This window comes from Dendrobium catenatum, unplaced genomic scaffold, assembly GCF_001605985.2.
Source record: "Dendrobium catenatum unplaced genomic scaffold, ASM160598v2 fragScaff_scaffold_1190, whole genome shotgun sequence".
Taxonomy (NCBI): Eukaryota; Viridiplantae; Streptophyta; class Magnoliopsida; order Asparagales; family Orchidaceae; genus Dendrobium; species Dendrobium catenatum.
In genome coordinates this window covers 102,044-124,609 of record NW_021319652.1, presented here as the reverse complement: position 1 = coordinate 124,609, position 22,566 = coordinate 102,044, and the positions used below count along the sequence as shown (strand labels likewise).

General features: G+C 37.0%; 1 protein-coding gene across 1 annotated transcript; it reads right to left on the bottom strand.

Annotated features, from left to right (window-relative positions):
- Positions 1 to 3,757: 3,757 nt before the first annotated feature.
- On the bottom strand, positions 3,758 to 21,286 carry LOC110097424. The gene is made up of 5 exons (XM_020823792.2): positions 21,045 to 21,286; positions 19,877 to 20,335; positions 18,592 to 19,777; positions 18,348 to 18,494; positions 3,758 to 4,399 (listed from the first exon to the last, which is right to left on the bottom strand). The coding sequence occupies exons 2-5, from the start codon at positions 19,931 to 19,933 to the stop codon at positions 3,930 to 3,932; spliced, it is 1,860 nt and encodes a 619-aa protein (XP_020679451.1). The 5' UTR covers positions 19,934 to 20,335; positions 21,045 to 21,286; the 3' UTR covers positions 3,758 to 3,929.
- Positions 21,287 to 22,566: the final 1,280 nt, after the last annotated feature.

The window sequence follows — 22,566 nt, the reverse complement described above, 5'->3', positions numbered from 1 at the left end:
GAAACACCTTTTGCTGCTGCTTGACCTGAGAAGGTCTTGAGAGAGAAAAAGAGAGAGAGGGAGAGAGAGAGGATCTTGTGAGGGTGGAGCTTGTGGAGGGGATGTAACTAGGGTTTCTTAAGGATCGAAAAAATCTGCTTTTCTTCTTCAGAGTTTTCTGCTCATGGAAGGGTCGGCTAGAAGGTAGCGAGTACGCATCTAGGTTGTGGTATTATATTGCCAGCTTCGGAGGAAGCAAAAGGAGATAGTTCTATGCTTTTGCACGGCGGTGGCAAAAAGAGGTTACTTTGTGCATACGGCTTACTCACTAGCGTGGGGGCTAAAGGAGAGTCCACACGTTTGTAGTGCATTTGGAGGGATGCCTCAAGTGAGTGGAACGTAGGTTCTAAGTCTGCCGAACACTATAGATATCTGTGTTATCTATGTTTCTTGAACTCCAGGCACCTTATTTCGTTGTATTATATTTTCTCGTGGTGTGATTTGGTTTAAATGTGATCTTTTGTTCTTTTTGTGAAAAATAGATTTTTTAATAATACAAATTACCCTGCTTTAAAGTTACGCTTGGGAACTAAGTTTCAATGAGGCTTAACTCCTCTTACGAACTATTCAAGTGGTTCAGAGCGGGATTACCAAAAATTTAAAGTTTGAAAACTTTTTGAATTAGATTCATGGCTAACCTTGGGCCCTTTGGTGTAGAATGAGGGCTCTATTTATATTTTTTCTGGAGTGGCATAGCCCTTTAAATAGGCGTGAGATCAAGGGCGAACAGGGAGTGGTTTGAATGGACGGCCGATATCGAATCCTTTGATCATGCCCCGTTCGTTGGGAATTTTAAGGCCTTAATGATGTCGGAATTCATTGATCTTGGGCTCGTTGGATTCGTCTCGTCGATCCGCTCGATTTGAGTATAAGCTCGTTAAAATCGGAGACCGTTTGGTAACTCAAATTGCGTTTTGAACTTTCCAACAGCGCTTTGAACCTTTGATTCAGACTCGTTTGGGCTCAGATTGGGCTGATCTTGGTGTCGTTGGGTTCGTATTTCTGAGACGCTTAGTTTGACTATAAGATCGCTGAAATCGGAGTTCATATGCTCCTGAAAATAATTTTTAAAGTTTCCAACTAGTTTTTGCCTCGAGATTCGTGCCCGATCAAGATGATTTTGTGATGTCGTATCATATATATATAAACAACTGGTTATAACCAGCTGCATAGAGCCGTGTGCCCCATATGTGCGCATCTTTCTAACGTGTGGCACAGGCGCTGGCACCAGCCAGCAGGCCGATTCGGCCACCAATACGTGTCTCGGCTCGATTTTAATTTTGGAAAGTCCAAATTTGAAATTTTTTGGGTCCCTAGAACCATTTTTTGACGTTTATGATCCAATTTTGACATTTTTGAAGTTTAACATAACCTCTATAATCAATTTCGATCAATTTCAAATATTTTGGAGTGTAATTTATTAATATTTTTGCTCTAATCAACGCGCCAACTTCATAACATTTTCAATTTATAATTAAGAAAATTTTACTTGGTTTACGACTCCGAAAGGATGTTTATATTGACATCTAAGGAGTAATCATGACTCGTAATTATTTAAAAATTGCATATTTGCATTGAAAAAATTTGTAAAACTATGACACATTTTCAGACTTTTAGAGCTTTGACGTTCGAAAATAGGAGGGCAACTGATATATCATCAAAAAAATTATCTTGATCAGGCACGAATCTCAAAGCAAAATCAAGTTGAAAACTTTCAAAATTAAATTTGGGACCATCCGAATATCGATTTCAACAAAATCATAATCGAATAGAATCTCTCGAAAAGACAAATCCAATCAACCTAAGATCATAAGATTATGATATCATTAAGACATTCAAATGCCCAGTAAACGATTCATAAGCAAGAGAATTAATATCGTCCGTCCATTCAAACTGCTCCCAACTTACCCTTACTCTACCTCCTATCAACTGGCCATGCCACTCTCAAAAAATTAAAACTAGGCACTTCATTCTTCATTAAAAGGGGAGTATCATGAGGAGAAGCAAGGAAGGGAAGAAAGAGAACCATGTCTCTCTTGCCACTAGAATTATCCTCAACCATAGTCAGACCATTGACTGTTGCCGAACTTCTGCCCAGCCACCAACAAATACTAGACTTCTGTTCGGCCACCAATTGATGTCGAACTTCCACCCAGCTTCTAATTATTGCTGAACTTACAAATATGTCATAGTTCTGCCCGTTCACTAACTAACACCGAACTTACACCTAGTTACAGACTATGGTCCTTCTGATCTATGTTGCCAGAAAACGGCCTTTTCGACCACTATCACGCTCATATTATAGTCTTTTCGATCTCTGTCGTCAGATTACGATCCTTCCAACCTCTATTGCTAGAAAATAGTGTTTCTAACAACTATCGCCCGCCGACTTCAATCTTTTATGACCTTTGTCATCATATTACAATCTTTTTTACCTCTATCGTTAGACAACGATCTTTCTGACCACTATCGCCCACCGACTACGGTCCATCCAACCTTCGTAGCCAGACTACGATCCTCCTATTGCCAAATATTGATCTTTCTGGCCACTGTCGCCCACCGACTACGGTCCTTCAGACTTCCATCCTCAAACTAGATCTTTTTTACCATTATCACCCACCGACTACGAATCTTCTGACCTCCGTCACCAGATTATAATTCTTCTGACAATCGTCACCAGATAATGATCTTTTCAACCTCTGACACCCATCGACTACTCTCATTTAAACCACAGTAATCCGAATACTATATTTTTTACCTCCGTTGTCCGACGACTATGGTCTTGCCGACTAAACAAACATGTTAATATTGATTCTTTCAATTCCCACAATGTAATCCACTCTATATGATGTATATTTGCTACATCAAACCGAAGCCTTCCTTCCAAGGAAGAGCCTTATTTATAGTCAACTGCAAACTAATTCATTCAAATTTTGATTTTTCTACCTTTTTAAGAGTTTCCGCATAAAAACTCTCACCTCTTATGAACACTACAATCTCTCTTTTATCTGATTGTATGCTGAATTTTTGTACCAAATTAAGACGTTAATTTTTATATTTCTCTACTACCATGAAAAATCCATGACGCAACCATACTAATATTAACTTTGAATTGAATATAATTTGAAGCTAAAGAGACAATTAACAAAAACTTTGAAAAAAATGCCCAAAAGCTATCATAAAATTACTTTTGATCATTTTTTTTAATTTTATATTAAAATATATTTTAAAAAACAATAAAAAATTATTACAAACAAAATCTTAGCAGCAAAATAAATAAACAAACTCTCCTCAAATGAACTTAATTTCAAGCCGCTCAGCGAGAAGTTAGGCAGTTTTCTTGAAGCTAAAAAATAATTTTAAAAAATGATAAAATCTATCACATTTTATTATTTAATTCTATGTAATTAACAAATTAGTACTGATTTTAAAATTATAAAAATATCTTTAAAATCCTCTCAAATATAATGAACATATTCTTCAAACCAAAAATAGAGAATAAAAATGATTTACCCTTACAAACAATATGGATTTGTACAGAATATGGCTACTTTTGGGAAGACTTTCTTATTGCTTCTTAGAATATATTTTTAGTAAAAAATATGTACTAAAAAATTGCTTTATGAAACAGTAATTAAGCAGTCCCAAAAGAAGCCTCCGTCAAAAATCAATAACACTATAAAAAAAAAAAGATTTAATAAAAAAGGCAAAAACAAGATTCTGACAATCCCAAATGAAAGTATTCATATCTATGAGTTATTCAAAGCATTATTCTCTTATTTGTCTACATCAACCAATATAAACTCCAAGTGACTACAATATTAAGTATTAGCAACCATCAAACAACAAACATGCAAGGTATTGCAAATCTAAAGACATAAATACCAGGTTTACCTTCTTGAAGAGGATGACTGTTGTTGCTTCCTTTTCGATCGAATCTTCTTCTTGGTTGAAGAGCTCGAGCCCGAGACCTGACCCAACCGCCTCACCTGCCTCCTCTGGAAACTCCATCCTGCATCTCCAATGGCTGCCTTGGCCACACTGCTATTGGTTGGAACCTCTCTTACCCTATGCTGCTTTATTTGCTGTTTGTTCAGATAAGTGATATGGGGAAGAAGACTCAAAACTGTCTTCCGGACCTGCTCATCTCCTACACAACTCTGTATTGGATTGCCAAGAAGATTGAGAGCCAAAAGAGAATTGTAATTGGCAACAAGCTGGCCAAAAGCTTTGGCTGTGGTTATCTTATTGAAGCTGAGGTCTAACACTGTAAGCTTTAGGAGACGATGGAGACCTTCAACTTCACTTATCTTATTACCAGCAAGGTACAATTCTTTGATGATTGTGCAATTGGAAAACCCTGTATGGAAACACATTACAAAGTGATTAAAATTCTGAAGCATGTTAAGTCATATACTTCTTGATAAGGGTATATCGATTGTATGATGCATTCTCCGATAGTTGAAGCCTTTATCTGATCCACACAATCCCATCGAGAATCAGAGGCGGCGATCCACCCAATACCTCTCCCGAAGTCCCAGCTAGCTCAACTTCCACACAAAAATTAGCTCTACTGCAACTCGCGGTGCAGAAAAGTCAAGCCAAGCTAGAGCCACCCCAATTTAAGCTTCAATTTGACAAATTAAATCAAATTTAGGCTTCATTTGGGACGACATTCTTGTAAGCACACGGTTTAGCTTAAGCCTATCATGTACCCAATTGTATTTACAACTTTACTTTTCTTCTATATAAACACATTGTATTCAAGTTAACAGATATAATAAGATTTTCCCTTTTCTGTTTCTTTCACGATACCTCTCTCCCTGTCTCCTCTGCTTGCCATTTCTCTCGGGTTGTCTTACATGGTATCAAGAGCTAGTCATGGGGGATAAAAAATCTACTTCCTCCCTCCCTCCCTCCCGCATCCTCCACGCTCGCCGGATCGCCTACAGAGCTAGTCATTCCGGCGTCACTCAAATTCATCATCTCAAACATCAAGAATCTGATTCCGAACTCCCTCACCACCGACAACTATGCCATTTGGAGAACTCAAATTTTTCAGCATCTCTCCGCTAATGGCTACGCCGATCATCTCACCGGCAAAACCACACCGCCGCCCGACACTACTTCCTCCGATCATGCTCGGTGGCGTCTAATTGACAATAATCTAATCTCGGCTCTCTTCTCTACGATCTCTCCCTCAATCTTACCCTATGTCATCACTTCTTCTACCGTTCAAGAGGTATGGGCTGTTCTTGAACGACGACGACAATCGTCTAGCCGTTCTCGAGTCATCCAACTCAAGAACGAGCTACATCACATTCAAATGAATAACCTCACGATGCAACAATATTTGGCTCAATTCAAGAACATCGTGGACAACATTGTGACGTCTGGCACCAAGATTGATCCAAAAGATATCGTTCTTTACATTCTAAATGGACTCCCGGCAAGCTACAACTCCTACAAAACTTACATACGCTCTTCCTCCCTGCCCGCTGATCTCAATTCCCTCTACTCACTCCTCTGCAGCGAGGAAAGAACGATCAATCCACGGCCACGACTGCCTACTACGCCACATCTTACAATCAGACACGGAACAAGAATAAAAAACGTTCTTCCAAATACCAGAACAACAGTACAAGGACATCTGCACCGGTTGAACAATCCCAACCTCTTCCGTCTGCTTCCAGCAATTGTCCGATCTGCCAAATTTGCGACAAGATTGTTCATATTGCAATAAAATGTTGGCATCGATGTAACCTCAACTATGCCCCTACTACCTCCACTGCTCCCCGAGCTCTTCTTGCTCAACCAAATCCAACCGCCTCCCAAACCTGGGTTCTAGATTCTGGCGCCTCCACCCACATGACGTCGGACTGCTCGAACATCCAATACCCTTCCGCCTATCACGGACACGACTCTGTCTCGGTCCCAAATGGCTCAACCATTCCCATACAAAATTACGGCCAAGGTCTGCTTCCTCCACCAGATACGTCGCGTAAGCTTCATATCTGTCATCTTCTACATGTTCCATCTCTTACTCATAATCTCCTATCTGTTTCGAAGTTAACTACGAATAATTCTGTCTCTATTACCTTTGACTCTAATGGCTTCAAAATTAAGGATCTACAGACCAGCAACTTCTTCTTCGTGGATGCCTAATTAACGGCATCTATCAACTCAACATTGCTCCGGACGTGTCACCCAATGCCCTTCATGCCACCACCACGTCCACTTGTACCTAGCATGCCCTTCTCGGACACACAAACAACAAAATTTTCAATAGTTTAGCTCGCTGTATTTCAAGTTTTAAAAACATTTCTTCTGACTTTCAGTGCAATTTTTGTAACATGGCTAAAAGCCATAAACATTCTTTTAATTAAAGAATTACAACTACCTCCCATCCGTTCGAGCTCATCCACTCGGATGTCTGGGGGCCTGCACAACATTCCTCTTTAAATGGTTTTCGCTATTACGTTGTTTTCATCGATGATTTTGTGTGTTTTTCCTAGATATATTTTATGAACTACAAGCACGAAACATTTGCAAAATTTAAATTGTTCTGCAGCTTTATTCAAAATCAGTTCTAGGCCACTCCCAAACACTTCCGATCCGACGGAGGTGGAGAGTTCACTAGCACCGATTTCACATCCTACCTCAACAGTCACGGCTTCCTGCATCAACTGAGTTGTCCTCACACACCAGAACAAAACGGGCTGTCTGAGCGAAAGCACAGGCATCTTCTTGAGCTTAGTCGAACGCTCCTGCACGTCTCCAACCTTCCCAACGTATTTTGGGCTGACGCTGTCTCAACGGCAAATCACCTAATAAACTGTCTTCCATCCAAATCTCTAGCACTTAAGTCTCCCTACCAAATGCTAAACAACGCTATACCGGAATACTCTCACCTACGGACCTTCGGCTGTCTCTATTTCTCGTGGCTTCAACCGTATACCACCAACAAGCTCTCCCCTCGATCACACCCTTGCATCTTCTTAGGCTACTCCCCTAATCACAAGGGAAACAAATGCTACAATCTCACAACTCATAAAGTTCATATATCACGACATGTTGTGTTTCACGAACAAACATTCCCGTTACACAATCCTACCCCCCCAACACGTCGAACTCCCAACCTTCTGACATCCCTTATCCTCCTCTCCTATTAGTACCAACCTCAGCCATCCCTCCCTCAACCACACCGGCCACACCTGATCCAACTGATCCCATTCCTCTCTGCACCAAGCTCAAACCGAAACTCATCACATCCAGACTACAGCGTCCAACTCAACCTCGGAATCTCTCACGGCCCCTGCACCACCAAATCATCCAATTCAAACTCGTTCAAAATATGGCATCTCCAAACCTCGACACATCCTTTCTCTCCTCAGCAATGCCGTTCCTTCTCACACACCCACTACCTACAAGCAAGCATCCAAACTAGCACACTGGCAAGAAGCAATGGCTGCTAAATTCCAAGCTCTGAAGCAGCAAGGGACGTGGTCGCTCATCCCTCAGCCGCCAAACAAACATGTCCTTGGATGCAAGTGGACATACAAAACAAAACTGCTACACTCCGGCCAAGTCGACCGCTACAAGGCTCGTCTCATCGCTCTCGGCTACGAACAAATATTTGGCAAAAATTACAACGAAACCTTCAGTCCAGTCGCAAAGATGCCCACTATCCGCATGCTTCTCACCTTAGCCATCAACCGAAATTGGCCAATGCTTCAGCTCGACACGGCGAGCTCCCGGACGACATCTACATGCGTCAACCGCATGGCTTTGAGGATCCTCACCAACTGCATGCCGTCTACAAACTTCATAAATCTCTCTACGGGCTTAAACAAGCACCGCTACAAAGGTTTCAGAAATTTACCACATTCCTACAGTCTCGTGGTTTAGGGTTTAGCCGCTCCGACCCTTCTCTTCTCATTTATAACAAACAACAATTTCACATCTATCTATTAATTTACGTAGATGACATTCTTATTACAGGCAATGATTCAACATACATTCAAAACCTTCTCAAAGATGAAAGATCTACAATCTCAATTTGCACTCAAACAACTCGGCCAGATATCCTTGTTCCTCGGTATATAGGTAAGGCAAACAGCAACAGGCTTCTTCCTCAACCAAGGACACTACGCATCCAAGCTCCTACAAGAAACTAGCTTTTCCGACAGCAAAGCCTCTCCGACACCCATTACTCCGAGCTCCAAACATCACACGCAGAACAACGAGCCTTTTCATGATCCGTCCATGTATCGCCGTCTTGCTGGTTCACTTCAATACCTCTCCATTACGCGACCTGATATTGCCTTCGCCACAAATCAGGCCTGCCAACACATGAAGAATCCGACTGTCCATGACTTCCAACAACTCAAAAGAATTCTACGCTACATCAAAGGAACATTCTCCAGTTTCTCCTTCGAACTGCCCATCACACCCGGCGACACAACCCTTTATACATATACAAATGCCGACTAGGCTTCAGATACTCCAAATCGCAAGTCTGTCTCCGGATTTTATACCTTCTTGGGACCTAATCTCATATCATGGTCAGTCAAGAAACAAATCACCGTCGCCAAATCTTCCACCGAGGCCGAGTATATAGCTTTATCTGCGGCTACATCCGAAGTCATCTGGCTCCATCGCCTAGCCCTCGAATTACAACTTGAGCAAAGCTCTCCTACGACCATTCACTGTGACAATATCTCGGCTATTGTCTTACAATTCTTACTGTTTCTTAAAGCAGCTTTCTAGTTTAAAATTTTAAAATTTTGAACTAAAAAATTGCTTTAAGAAGTAGTAAGAAAGCCGCCCCAACCGTAACCTTAAACCTAAAGATTATGTCTACAAGTTCAAGCCAAAGCCAACTAATTTATTATTAAATAGAGAACATAATTACACTTTTAGTTGTTGTAGTAAAGTGATAGAAAAATTAAGAAGTTAAAAGTGAAATTTAGAGAAACAGTTCAAACAAAGAAGGGAGAGAATTTTTAATATTTTCGTATTTTTTTTAAGTTTATTGTATATTAACATTTTGTTTAACAAAGCCGGATCATAAATTGACAAGTCAAGTCAGGGAGTTTGGCTTGTTAACTTTTAGAGTTGAACTCATGAGTGATCCAATTATTGATCCAAGCCAAAATCAGCCCAAGAGTCAGCTTGACTCCATTACACCCCTATCTCTAACCAGGACATGGTGAGTAATGTTGAAGCTAAAGGGGCCAACCAGCCACCATAGAAGTCACCATGACAAAGAAGTCATTGTCTAGTAAACATGTGGTATCAAAGACTCAATTACAAATAATTCTTAAAAACGAGTGTGAATAGAAAATATATTGAATCTGGAACAATATGAGCCTCATTGTGTATATGCGTATAGAAGAATTAGCAAGAGATATGATGAAATCAAAGGACAGTACGAAAGTTCTGTGAAAGTTTCGACATGGGCAGTCAACACTAAGAAGCCTTTACACATTAACTTTAGATCATATGATACTATTAATTTTTCCATGGGGGTAGCTTCTATTAGGGAATGGTCCTAAAGAAATATTATTGTAATATATTTTTTTATAGAAATAAATATTTAAAGACAAATTTAGCATGTACCGATATTATCATTTGATATAATATTTTTATTCTATGATTATTATGTAACCATAATTCAATATATAATTATATACAAGAGAATTAAGTTATGGATAATAATCTAAACAAATTCATAATTATTAATTATAGTTAAAATATATAATTAAATATTATTAGTACGGTTCATCAACATTAAGAATAGAATAATCTTATTCAGATTATTTGATATGGAGATATTAAGGATGGAGGTACTTTATATAATATGAATATATAGAACTGAACCAGATAAATTTTGAATTCTCTAATAAATTCTATTTTAACTATAGATAATTTAAAATTAATCATAAAAATGATCATATATAAAACAATCTTAATCCTCAGTTATTAATAAACTCTTATTTGTGACATTTGATTTTTTGACTTACTAAAAAATAATTTGAAAGAAATAAAGTCAATCATTGTATTATATTAATTCATTTCAATTTTAAAAGTTAGAAAATTAATTCCCTTGAATAATTTATTCAGAACCTAAATAATTGAGCGCTTAAATTTTGTGATGATGTTACAAAGTTTATTGTTCATTAGAGAATTAATTGAAATTCCAAGATCAAGATATAATTAACGAGGTGAAAAAATTACCTAGCTTTAATTATGAATCTTTTATGGATGATTATTTAATATGTAATGATTAAATAAATGGACAGCTCAATTTTTTAAATTGAGTAAAATATATTATAAATTTAAGAATACAATTTCATATTTATAGTACAATAATATTGAAATTAATAATTTTGATTTAGTAGTTTAAGAGTTAAATTAATGGACAAATTTATTGGAGCTTGAATTATAGGTCCATAGGTCCCTTCCATATTACCTAAGCACTATCATATATTAATTGAACATTATCGTTAAGAATGTGACATAATATAAATGTTAAATTATGATTACATTAGTAATGCCTTTATGCTATAAGATCACCTTTTATTTATATTATTTAAAATTTCATGAGATGATGTGTCATGATAAATATCTTTTAATATTAAAAGATAAAGATGATAATGTGTCATTATAAATAGAAATGATGATGTGTCATGATAATTATCAATTTTAATATAAATAAAAAGATGCTTCATGATTTACAAAAAGGTACTTATGAAAAGATATATTTAAATTGAAAAAGATCTGAACTTTTTTTATAAAAGAAAGAATTAAGTTCTACATAAAAATATAGATGATTCCTTCATGAGAGATGGAAAATGATATATATGAGAAAAATACTAGTCTCTTAGTCTTTTTTTTTTTGAATGATGAAATTGTGTTGAGAACACAAATTACATTCAAAGTATGTTCATCAATAATTGATTGATTGTGCCTACTCAATAAAATATATTTAGTGAGGTGATTGGAAGAAGAAAACTTACGGTCTCAATCAACGTTTCAAAGAAGAAGATTTACGATCAAAATCAACATTTTGGTAAGTTTTTTTCATTTCATATTTTAAATAATTATTTATTAAGAAAATTAAAATGGAGAAAATCTCAATTTAATTGTATAATATTCTAATTTTTATTTCCGCTTTTATATATGGATATAAAGATCTAACATCTTCATTTTTGTGATGCACATTTTATTCATGCATGCTATGCTCATCCAATGCTATTAAATTTTCAATAACTTACCCATATATCTTTCTTCATACAAATGCCACAATGCCAAATCTTCTTAGAGGGGATTTACCTACATAAAATATAATTTTTATACATTTAAATATCTAACACTAAAGAAATAGATATTTATTTATATAATGCTTTAGCATCTGAATCACATCAAAACACACACACACATTAATATAAGTATATTTCTCTTTAAAAAAGTTGATATTAATAATATTTTTGATATGATTTAAAGATTTGAGTTTTATATTAAAATTTAAATATTTGATATATAAGTATCTATAATTTATGTGGCATGTGTGTAGATCTCCTTCTTTAAAAGGTTAAAATTTGAGTATGGAGCATTTCAAACAATAAAGAAAAGAACTCCAATATTAACGCAATCCAAGCAACTAGCACTTCACACAAAGAGACAAGCTAATGTGTTATTTTTAAAAGGAAAAAAAAAGTAAAAGTTCGCCTTATTTATACAAAAAGTACTTTAAATATGAAACCTATGCCATGGAAGAAATTATGATCAAAACTACAACTATATGTAGTATAGGGCTTCGTTTGGGATGACTTTCTTACTGCTTCTTAAAATAACTTTCTATTATAAAAATTTAAATTTTTTTACTAAAAAATTATTTTAAGAAATAGTAAGCTAGTCATCCCAAACAAAGCCTAGATCAGCATCTCTGAGTTCCTGAAACTTTAGAACGTAAAAGTTCAACGAATTTATTCTAACCCTTGCACCATGGATGATAAGCTTCTCCAAAACCTTACTATCCATGGTTTCTAAAAAGAGAACTAAACTTGAGGTCCGAAGCAGAAGATCACCGGAAGTGAAAGGAAATTTGGGATGTTGTCTACCGTGAATGTAGAGGAGTAGACGCTTGAGGGATTGGTAATGTTGATTAGTTGGGTTGTGCATGTGCTGGAAAATATGGTTTGTTGCAAAGGCGATATCCAGTCAGGTTATTGTAAGGTACTGCAGTGATCCGGCGAGTTAACGATATAAAGTGGGATTGTTGAATGGCTCATCAGCTTGCGGACAATTGGATGGTTCGGGAGCCATCATAGCGGATAGTGGTTTGTAGGAAGAGAAACCGGCAGTATGTAATAGCTCACGAGCATAGTGCGTCTGGTGGAGAAAAAGTCCTGTAGCTGTACATTCAACTTGAATACCAAGGAACATAGAAACTGGACCAAGCTGCTTTAGAGAGAACTTTGATTTGAGCTGTAGCAAAACTCACTGTATGGTAGTTTGACAGTTTCCTATAAGCAGTGGATCGTTGACGTATACCAGAAGATACAGTCGAATGTGGTCGTAGCTATAGATTAGTAATGAGGGGTCTGCTTTGCTGAAAATAAAGCCAAAATCAAGTAAGGATGTAGTGAATTTGTGGAAACATTGCCTAGGAGCTTGCTTTAGGCCATAGAGAGATTTGTTGAGCTTGAAGACATGAGTTGGAAACTGGGTGTCTGTGAATCCATGTGGTTGCCGCATGTAAGCCTCCTCATTTATATCACTGTGTAAGAATGCGTTAGAGATATCAAACTATAGTACATGCCACTTCTTGTGGTTGGCAATAATGAGTAGAATGCGAATGGTGGGCATCTTGGCAACGGGGCTAAATGTCTCGTTATAATTGATACCGTATTCCTGGTTGAATCCTTGGGCCACAAGGCGGGCCTAATAAGTTTCAATGTGACCTTTGGAATTGAGCTTAGTTTTATAGGTCCAACGACATCCAAGGATTGGAGTGTTGGGAGGTGGAGGTGTGAGAGTCCATGTGCCTTGTTTTTGAATGGCAGAAATTCATTCGACAAAGCTTGCCGCCATGGTTGGAGTTGAACGGCTTGATAATAGGTGGACGGTGTAAATGAGACATTTGTTGTGACAGAGAGATCGAAAATTTGCTTTTGTTTGAGGTGACCAGTTTTGAAGCATGTTTGCATTGGATGTGGAATTGGTTGAAGCGAGATGTTGGGTGTGCATTCAGTTGAATTGAAAGGATTAGTGTGTGTATTGGAGATAGTGTGAGAGAGTTCGGTTTGAGGGAGATTGTTGGACAGGGAAGTTAATGTAGTGGAATGGTCTGTTGTGTTAGGTGAATAGAAAAGATGAATGGTGGATGTAGGAATGAGTATTAGAGAAGATTGTGGTGTGGAAGGATGGATGAGTGAAGGAGTGATTTGGTTTGTTCATGGAATACGATGTGACGAGAAATATGAATTTGATGTGATTTGAGGTTATAGCAGCGATATTTGTGGTGAGAAGATGAGCATCCTAGAAATAGGCATTCATGCGAGCGAAGTTGATGTTTGTTGGTTGTGAGAGGGCGAAACCAAGGAAAATAGAGACAACTAAAGATTTTAAGGTGATTGTATTTTGGAAGATGACCGTGAATGAGTTTAAAAGGAATTTTAGAGTGGCAAGCCTTTGTAGGTAGACGGTTTATTAGGTAATTAGATGTTAGGAGAGCTTCTGCCCAAAAATATAATGGAAGATTGACGGCGTTGAGTAGTGTACGAGTGGTTTCAAGTAGGTTGTGATGCTTGCGTTCAGCAAAGACATTCTGCTCTTGTGTGTATGGACAACTAAATTAATGAGTGATGCCAATAGATTGTAGGAAAGTTTTGAAGTTATGGCTTGTAAATTCTCCGCCGCCACCTGAACGGAAAGTTTGAATTTTAGTGTTGAAAGAATTTTTGATCATATTATGGAATTGTAAAAATTTTGAGAGCATTTGATCATTTGGGGTTAATGAGATAGAGCCAACAAAAGCGTGAGTAAGAATCAATAAAAATAAGAAAGTATCTGTAGCTGTTGATTGATAGAATTGGGGATGGTCCCCAAATGTATGAGTGAATTACAGCAAATGGAATGGTAACATGATTTGTATTTAAGTGAAAGCATAACTTATGGCTTTTTGCCATATTATAAGGTTTGCAAAGAAAAGAACTAGATGGAGTACATATAAATGGAACTAAATTTGCTAAAGTTTGCATAGTGCGATCATTGGGATGACCCAGTAGAGCGTGCCATAAAGATGGGGAAGCGATGTTTGAATGGAGCGTTGTGGTGGAATTGTTGCTGGTGGTGGTGATGGAATAGAGACCATCACGGGTTTGACCACGAAGTAGAACTTGATGATCCATGAGATCCTGAATGGTCAAACCATTTGCATCAAATGATATAAAACAATGATTATCTGATGTTAATTTGTGGATTGTCAGTAAGTTGTGGGAGAGAGAGGGCACATGTAGGAGATTATGGAGTAGAAGCTTACGAGGCGCATTTGGGTGTGGCAAGATACCTTGGCCTTGATGCTGAATTGGCATGGAGCTGCCATTGGCGATGGAAATAGAATCGGACCTAAGATACAATTGGGATTGGTGAAGGTTCGAAGGGTCGGCTATGAGATGTGTGGAAGCTCTGGAATCTAGGACCAATTCAGTTGTTTGAGTTTTTTTGTGAATGGATGAGCAGGGTGTGAGATGAGCTGGACGGGAATGCTGAGTATTGGAGGTTACAACGGTGCCAACAGGAAATGACGGTGTGACCGAGCTTGCCATAGATCTGGCAGGTTGGACGAATGTTAGTGTTCGTAGGCGGTGGACGAGGATTGGTTGAAGGTGATCTAGAGAAGGAACCGCAATCGCGATTGGAGTGGTTGGTGTTTCCTTTGAGCTGCTTGGTGCGAACAGAGTAGAGAGCAATGTTGTCTGCGAAAGGAGTCGTCTACTTCTGAAGTTCATTTTGGAGGTTGATTTCTTCTCTACAGAGAAGCGAATATATAACATCTAGACAAATCGGTAGGAGAGATGTTCTAATGGATGTCCTAAACGAGTTGTAGGTTGGTGGAAGTCCATTCAGGATGTAAAAGATTATATCTTTGGTGTCGCCGTGGGAGCCAGCTGTAGCAATATTGTCTACCATTGTCTTGATCTGAGCAAGATATTGATTCATTGTGGTGTCCCTCATTTGAATGTGGTGAAGTTCATTTTTCAACTGGATGACCCTAGATATGTTTGTTGGTTGAAAGGATGTTATCAAAGTAAGCCAAATCTTGTGTGAGGTGGAAAGATGAAGGATGTAAGGGAGCACATAAAGTGAAATCGTGGAGAGCAAGGCTGATACGAAGTTTTGATCGATAAGTTTCTATAGACGGACATCGGGGTGGGAGGTGGGTTCATTGGGATAGGTTTGTGTTCCTGTGGGATAACCTTCGAAACCGTTGGCTGAAAATAGTTTGAGAATTTGCAAGCTCCATATAGCATAATTCTCAGTATTAAGCTGTAAATCTATGTTGCATCGATACGGATACGGCGACACGGATACGACACGATATAGATACGGGACACGTCAATTCTTAAAAATACATGATACGGGTACGGCGCGGACACGGCATCATAATTTATAAATCATACATAAAAACTAAGAAAGCAATCAAAGCATAATATTTTAAATTACAAAAAAAAAATGACAACAACATCATTTGTAGCCTTGTAGCTTATAATATCAAAATATAAGTAAGCATTAAATGTCTAGTACAACAACAAAAGCAACATAAATTGTCTAGCACATAAAGTTTCAAGTATTCAATAGAAGGAATGATATGATTAGCTTCTTCTGTGGTTTGTCTTGAACATCTATATCATCTTCAATAAATGTCATAGCTTCTAATTCAGGCTCATCAAATGAAAGATTAGTAATTTCTAATATTCCCGTATCCATCTCGGAAATGAGAGAACTTTGCTCGCAGCCGCGGAAGGAAATACGACACATCTTTTTTTTTTCGGATTTCTTTTTGTTTTTCAACGGACACGTGTATCGGATACGCGTGTCCTTTTGAAATTAAATAGTATTTTAATTGGATACGTCTTTGGCGTATCCGACACGTATCGGTGGAGTATCGGAGGCGTATCCGTGTATCGGTGTATCGGATACAGCACGCCTTCATAAATAGGTGTATCGGTGCAACATAGCTGTAAATTGACTATGAGTTTAAGATTTGATATCATAAACTTTAATGGTGCCGGAACAGTGAAGTCCACCATTGAAGTTGATAGGGAGGAAGCAGGAAGGACTGCCGTGGAAGAAATCTGATCTCCCATTGGACTTTGTGGCGGTGAAACTCAGTGAATCTCTGATAACATGAAGGAATACCAGGACGGTTATTAAACTACAGGAAAGAAGGAGAAAGAGATGGCTAGTTGAGGAAAGCACTGTGGCACAGCACATGAATTGTATTGCTTAACAGTTGTTTATAAGAGTATTGAATATAAACAGAGATAACAAGCAGTGAGACAAGAGTGGCAGAGGCCATTCGGTGACAGGGAATGTGGAGCAGAAGGACGGCTGGAGCAGGAGGTCCATAGTGAAGGTTAAGAGCATGTGAGCTGAGTGCGTGAATGAGTGCTGACAGATTACACTTCTAGTTGTTGTAGTAAAATGATAGAAAAATTAAGGAGTTAAAAGTGAAATATTGAGAAACAGTTCAAACAAAGAAGGAAGAGAATTTTTAATATTTTTTTTATTTTTTAGAGTTTGTTGTATATTAACATTTATTTTAAGAAAACCGGCTCAAAAATTGACAAGTCAAGTCAGGGAGTTTGGCTTGTTAACTTTTAGAGTTGAACTCATAAGTGATCCAATTATTGATTCAAGCCTGAGTCAGCTCAGGAGTCATCTTGTCTCCATTATACTCCTATCTCTAACAAAGACATGGTGATTGATGTTGAAGCTAAAGGGTCCAACCAGTCACCATAGAAGTCACCATGACAAAGAAGCCATTATCTAGTAAACATGTGATACCAAAGACCCAAATTACAAATAATTATTAAGAACGAGTGTGCATGGAAAATATGTTGAATCTGGAACAATATGAGCCTCTTTGTGTATATGCGTAAGAGAATTAGCAAGAGATATGATGAAATCAAAGGACAGTCCGAAAGTTCTGTGAAAGTTTAGACATGCACAGTCAACACTAAAGCTTTTACAACTTAACTTTGGATCATATATATATATATATATATAAACCATTAATATAAGTAGATCTCCTTTTTTTTAAGGTTAAAATTTGAGTTTTATATTAAAATTTCAATACTTGATATATAAGTATATATAATTTATGTGGCATATATGTAGATCTCCATTTTTTTTTTTAAGGTTAAAATTTGAGTATGGGGCATTTCAAACAATAAAGAGAAGAGCTCCAATACTTAGGCAATCCAAGCATCTAGCACTTCACACAAAGAGACAAGGTAATGTGTTATTTTTTAAGGAAAAAAAAAATAAAAGCTCGCCTTATTTGTACAAAAAGTACTTTAAATATGAAACCTATGCATGGAAGGAATTATGATCAAAACTACAACTATCTATAGTCTAGGCTTGCATCTCTGAGTTCCTCAAACTTTAGAACGTAAAAGTTCAGCGAATTTATTCTAACCTTGTACCATGGATGATAGGCTTCTCCAAAGCTTACTATCAATGGTTTCTAAAAAGAGAACTAAACTTAAGGAAAAGTTCATAAATGCCCTTTGGGCTTACAATATAACACTAAGAAAAAGTTCACAAACTAAATTAAACCACATAACAACCAATAATATAACGACTCAATCGTGGTCGTCGATCTACGGCCACTTCTATGATAAACTTTTCATATATTGATATCCGCATCACCGCGATTACAAGAGACACGTAAGTCTCCGTTTAAGCCCTCGGCCTCGAAACATACACATGGTTTAGAGACAACTTGCAATTAAATTCAAGACAGATTTCAACATTCAAGAGTTTGGTTGTTTATAAACTTCCATATTTTAAATTTGGGGTGTGGAAAAAACCACTGATTCTACATAGTTAATATTTAAAAAATACTTAGGCATATAGGTCTGTAAGTTCTAAAGTAGTTGTAAATTTTAGGTACCAGACTGCATATTTTTAATCCTGATTGTTATCGTTTGAATAAAAGTTTCAATTGTTAGCACATTCCATTTAAAAAGACACAACACACAGAAAAGTTAGACAGGTAAATGAGTAATGCTTACCATGACCAATTCTTGAGATGCGGTTGTAGCTTAGGTTGAGAACCCTCAACTTTGTAAGGTCCCTGAGGCCTTCAATAGTTGCTATCTTGTTCCGTGATAAGTCAAGGGTGTGAAGGCCCTTCGGAAGAGAACCAGGAGAGATATGAACTACATAATGCAAGCCGAGAATTATATGTAAACATGAACTCTTTGAGTAAGAAAATATAATAACATATTGTCTTTCTAGTTTAAGGCACCTACATACCTATGCAGTTTCCAGAGAGATTGACAGATCTAAGGCTTCCAAAGGCAGAGATGGTAGGAATAACCTTAAGTCCCATGCAAGAGATATGAGCCACTGAGGAAAATGAATTCAAGGATTGTATAATATTGTTAGCCCGCATAACCTCCTCAATTGCATGTCGACTAGTGTGAGAATGATTCTTCCCAGAGGATTCCCCAATCTCCAAATGATGATGACCAATAGTTCCTTCAGCTCCCATTTCTTCATCATTGAAGGTACAATCTGCAAGGCTATTTATCCAAGCATTAACTCTGTCTCGAGGAGAAGACTCCAAAGAAAATGCAACCCACTGGTTCTCTATTGCCTTTTCTTTCATTTTATCAGGCTTTCGGCTAGGTTCATGTGTATCAGATGAGTATCCAACTTTTTGATTAGCAGTAGTAGCAACTGAGACGAATTGTGCAGGAGCGCTAAGCTTGTGGAGATTCCTGTGGCTCCATAGAAAGAGTTTCCACCAGACTTTCCGGCTTCTAGAGGGAAGCACCTGGCATGAAGAACGTTTTTTGAGCATCACTCTATCAGCACTGCAAGAAGTTTTTACAGATAATGGGCTGCTATAAGCCTCATAATTAATTTCTCCTCTGCCTAAAACTAACAAATTTGGGAGGTTACAATGAGAACTGGACTTCTTTGCTGAGCTGATTGATTCAGTAGCTCTCTTAGTCTCAATATTAGAACATGAGCGCTTAAGAACTGGTGATCTAATGAAAACTGTCCGCTCCAAACCAGGATCACTTACATGCCCACTTGCAAGCATTATCTCAGGGCTGATCCCTTCATCTGTCTCCACCTTGTTCTCAAAACCATAATTGTTTAAATCAGTGTTTGATCCATGGGAAGCAAGTTCACCTTTGGCTTGGAGATCAAAGTCAGAGTAATCTCTCTTCATTGATTGAATCTCATCATGTTCATCACCCCCCTCATAAGCTGTCTCTCCAGTAAACTCAGCTCTAGGCAAGGTTTCATTAACCGGTGCCTCAGAAATGAAGGTCGATCTTTTCCCATGAGGAAAAGATGACTTTGAAACTGGAATATGAGACTCCTGGATGCCATTCTCGGTGGAAGATGTAGTCAGATTGCTTGACTTAACGTGAAATTTACCATCACTGATACTTATATTACTATCATCCAGGCCTTTGACTGATTTCTATTCCAAATCAATAGTCCAAATCAGCTCTAGATTGAAAGAACATCAGAAATTTTTTTTAAAAAAAAAATGTATGAAAACAAGATTGCTGCTGCTTACCTTAGATTTCTTCTTCTTTCCAGCCGAAAACAAAGTCAAACAAGAAAATATTGCCATTATGCAATATTTAGACAATAAAACAGTGAAGGGAAATGAAATATATCACAATGTTGCCAACCTTAAGATATGTTACATAACTTATGATATCTGCTACAAATCTTACAGTATTATCGAAAAGGAGAGGAAAGTGATAGCTGAGAATGTAGAAATGCAAATTAGGATCGCATAGCCTTCAAGGGTTAGCCATTGTCGATTGGAGATCCCTTCTGATTACAACAGAAAGGCTGACAAAGATGCAGGGCATAGAGAGAAAAGTAATATAGGAGGACAATAGCATCCTTCTGATCCCACACCTTTCTCAAGGTGTAAGGATAATAGTCCGCAGTGATGGCCAGAGTGCTCGAAGTATAAGTGTGATATTAAGAGATATCCTTTTTGACTCCGTCTTGAAAAATAAACCTACAGAACCATTAATAACATTTCACCACACAGGCACGGAAGAAATAGGAGAAAAAGGTAATATTTCATCCTCAAATTTCCTGTTAATCTCTAAGCTAAAAACTGCCTGACAGTATGCAAATAAGCATTTATGCAAACATGAATGAAACCAAAGAAAGAAGATTCTTCGTTCTATTAGAAAAGAGGAAAATAAAAGAGTATTAGTTCATAACAAGAAATTTTCAGACCTCAAATAACACTTACAACCAGTAAAATTCCAAGATGACGAATCCACAGCTCATAAAAAACAGGCCTAAATATACGAATAAGACCATCTACCTCTCATTACAAACTAAAATCGACTAGAAAAAGGAATCATTCTTACTATTGCACAGCTTAACTAACAAAGGACTAGAAAGTAATAATTCCTGGCCTAATCAAAACAATTTATCCGAAAATACCTTCCAAAAAAGAAGAAAAAAAAAACAGAGCAAAACAAGTTCACAAGATCGCGTATTTCCAAAAAAAAAAAAAATCAACTTATGACATCAAGCAAACACAAATTCAAACCCAAAAAGAATAAAAATCCAAATCATTAACCTAACGACCCAAAAGCCAACCTTTGGCCTCCCACAAAAAACCCTAAGGCAACTAATCTTCCTCGCAGAAGAAACTTTAGATAGAAAGTGGAAAAGAATAAAAGATTGAACAAACGAGAGAGTAAAAGTACCCAAATATCCCGTCTTTTGTGCTCCAAATCAGCAAGTTCTAATTTTGATGAGAGCTCTCCTTACAAAGCGCCAGAGACGGATGCTTTGGCTTGGGAAGGGGAAGAAGAGATTGAGAAGGGAATAAGAATAAAAAAAGGCAGAAGACAATGGTGGTGGTCGGAGCCGCTGAAATTCTCTCACCAACGAGGTTCACACACGAGCGCTCTCTTCGCTCCAACGCTCCCTCACTCTCTCTCTCTCTCTCACCAACGAGGTTCACACACGAGCGCTCTCTTCGCTCCCTCTCTCTCTCTCTCTCTCTCTCCTATCTGTATTTCTATTTCTATCTCTATACCGCAAAATAATTTTAAATTGTATACGTAAAAAACAAACCTTACGTTGGGGAGCTTTGCTTCGTGATTTTTTTGTTTTAGTGTGTCGTCAGCAAACACGTTTAAAGCATTAATTGATTGTTACTATTTAATTGCCCTATTAATTTAGTATATCTAGTCCCCTAAAAATTGTGAAAATCAGATGGGAAAAATAAACCGGTAGGAAAGCTTCGTGCTTCAACAGATTCGATTCAAATTAGGGTGAAATAGGATGATGTAATAAATAAAATTTTGATGACATAAAAATTATGTAATAATATTTATTTTTATTAGAAAATAAATTGAATTTTCCCTATATTAATATTTTATATAATTTTTTTATTTATTTATAAAAATGTGTATAGAATTTACCTATAAAGAAGTTAAGCTAAGGATAGACGGTCTTCGAATAATCATCACTCTAAGTCCTTGACATTTTTGCCTATGTATGTTTTTAAGTCGATAAGCTCCTAGGTTATTTAACTCTCATGTGATATATAGGACCCCAATTTATTGAGTGCTAAATATTAATAAAAAGCATCAATTCTCACAACCCAACCTAATATAACCCACAAACAAAATGGGTCAAATCATGTTGGGTGGCGACGAACCAAGCTTAAGATCTTTTTTTGGGAACTTTTTTAGATCTCTTTAATAATTAATAGATAACAGAGCTACTAATTAACCGCCAATGAATAGAAAACATACTGATCCATACATAATAATAATAATAATAATAATAATAATAATAATAATAATAATAATAATAATAATAATAATAATAATAATAATAATAATAATAATAATAATAATAATAATAATAATAATAATAATAATAATAATAATAATAATAATAATAATAAAATCTTTACAATATAGTACATGCATGACTATAACAAAAGCAAAGTAGAGCAGAATAGACAATAGCCATAACTATAATAAATTAAAAAACAAAAACAAAAAAAATACCCATATTGACTCAAACTATTAGAACCTGAAACCTTAGCTACTCAACGACCCTCTTACCCTTATCCTAACTTGAAACATAAAGCAAAATAGGTATGAGGCAACACAGCTGAGTAAGTCACGCCCATCAGTCTAACTTTTAAATATTTAACCAATGATACGTTACTAAATTAAAATATTTATTCACAGACTATTGTACTAAACA

Coding starts and splice junctions, on each gene's coding strand:
- LOC110097424 (XM_020823792.2), bottom strand. CDS start 19,933: ATGGCAATATTTTCTTGTTTGACTTTGTTTTCGGCTGGAAAGAAGAAG. Junction 19,778..19,876: donor GAAAGAAGAAGAAATCTAAG/GTAAGCAGCAGC, acceptor GATTTGGAATAG/AAATCAGTCAAAGGCCTGGA. Junction 4,400..18,347: donor CATCTCAAGAATTGGTCATG/GTAAGCATTACT, acceptor GTTTCCATACAG/GGTTTTCCAATTGCACAATC.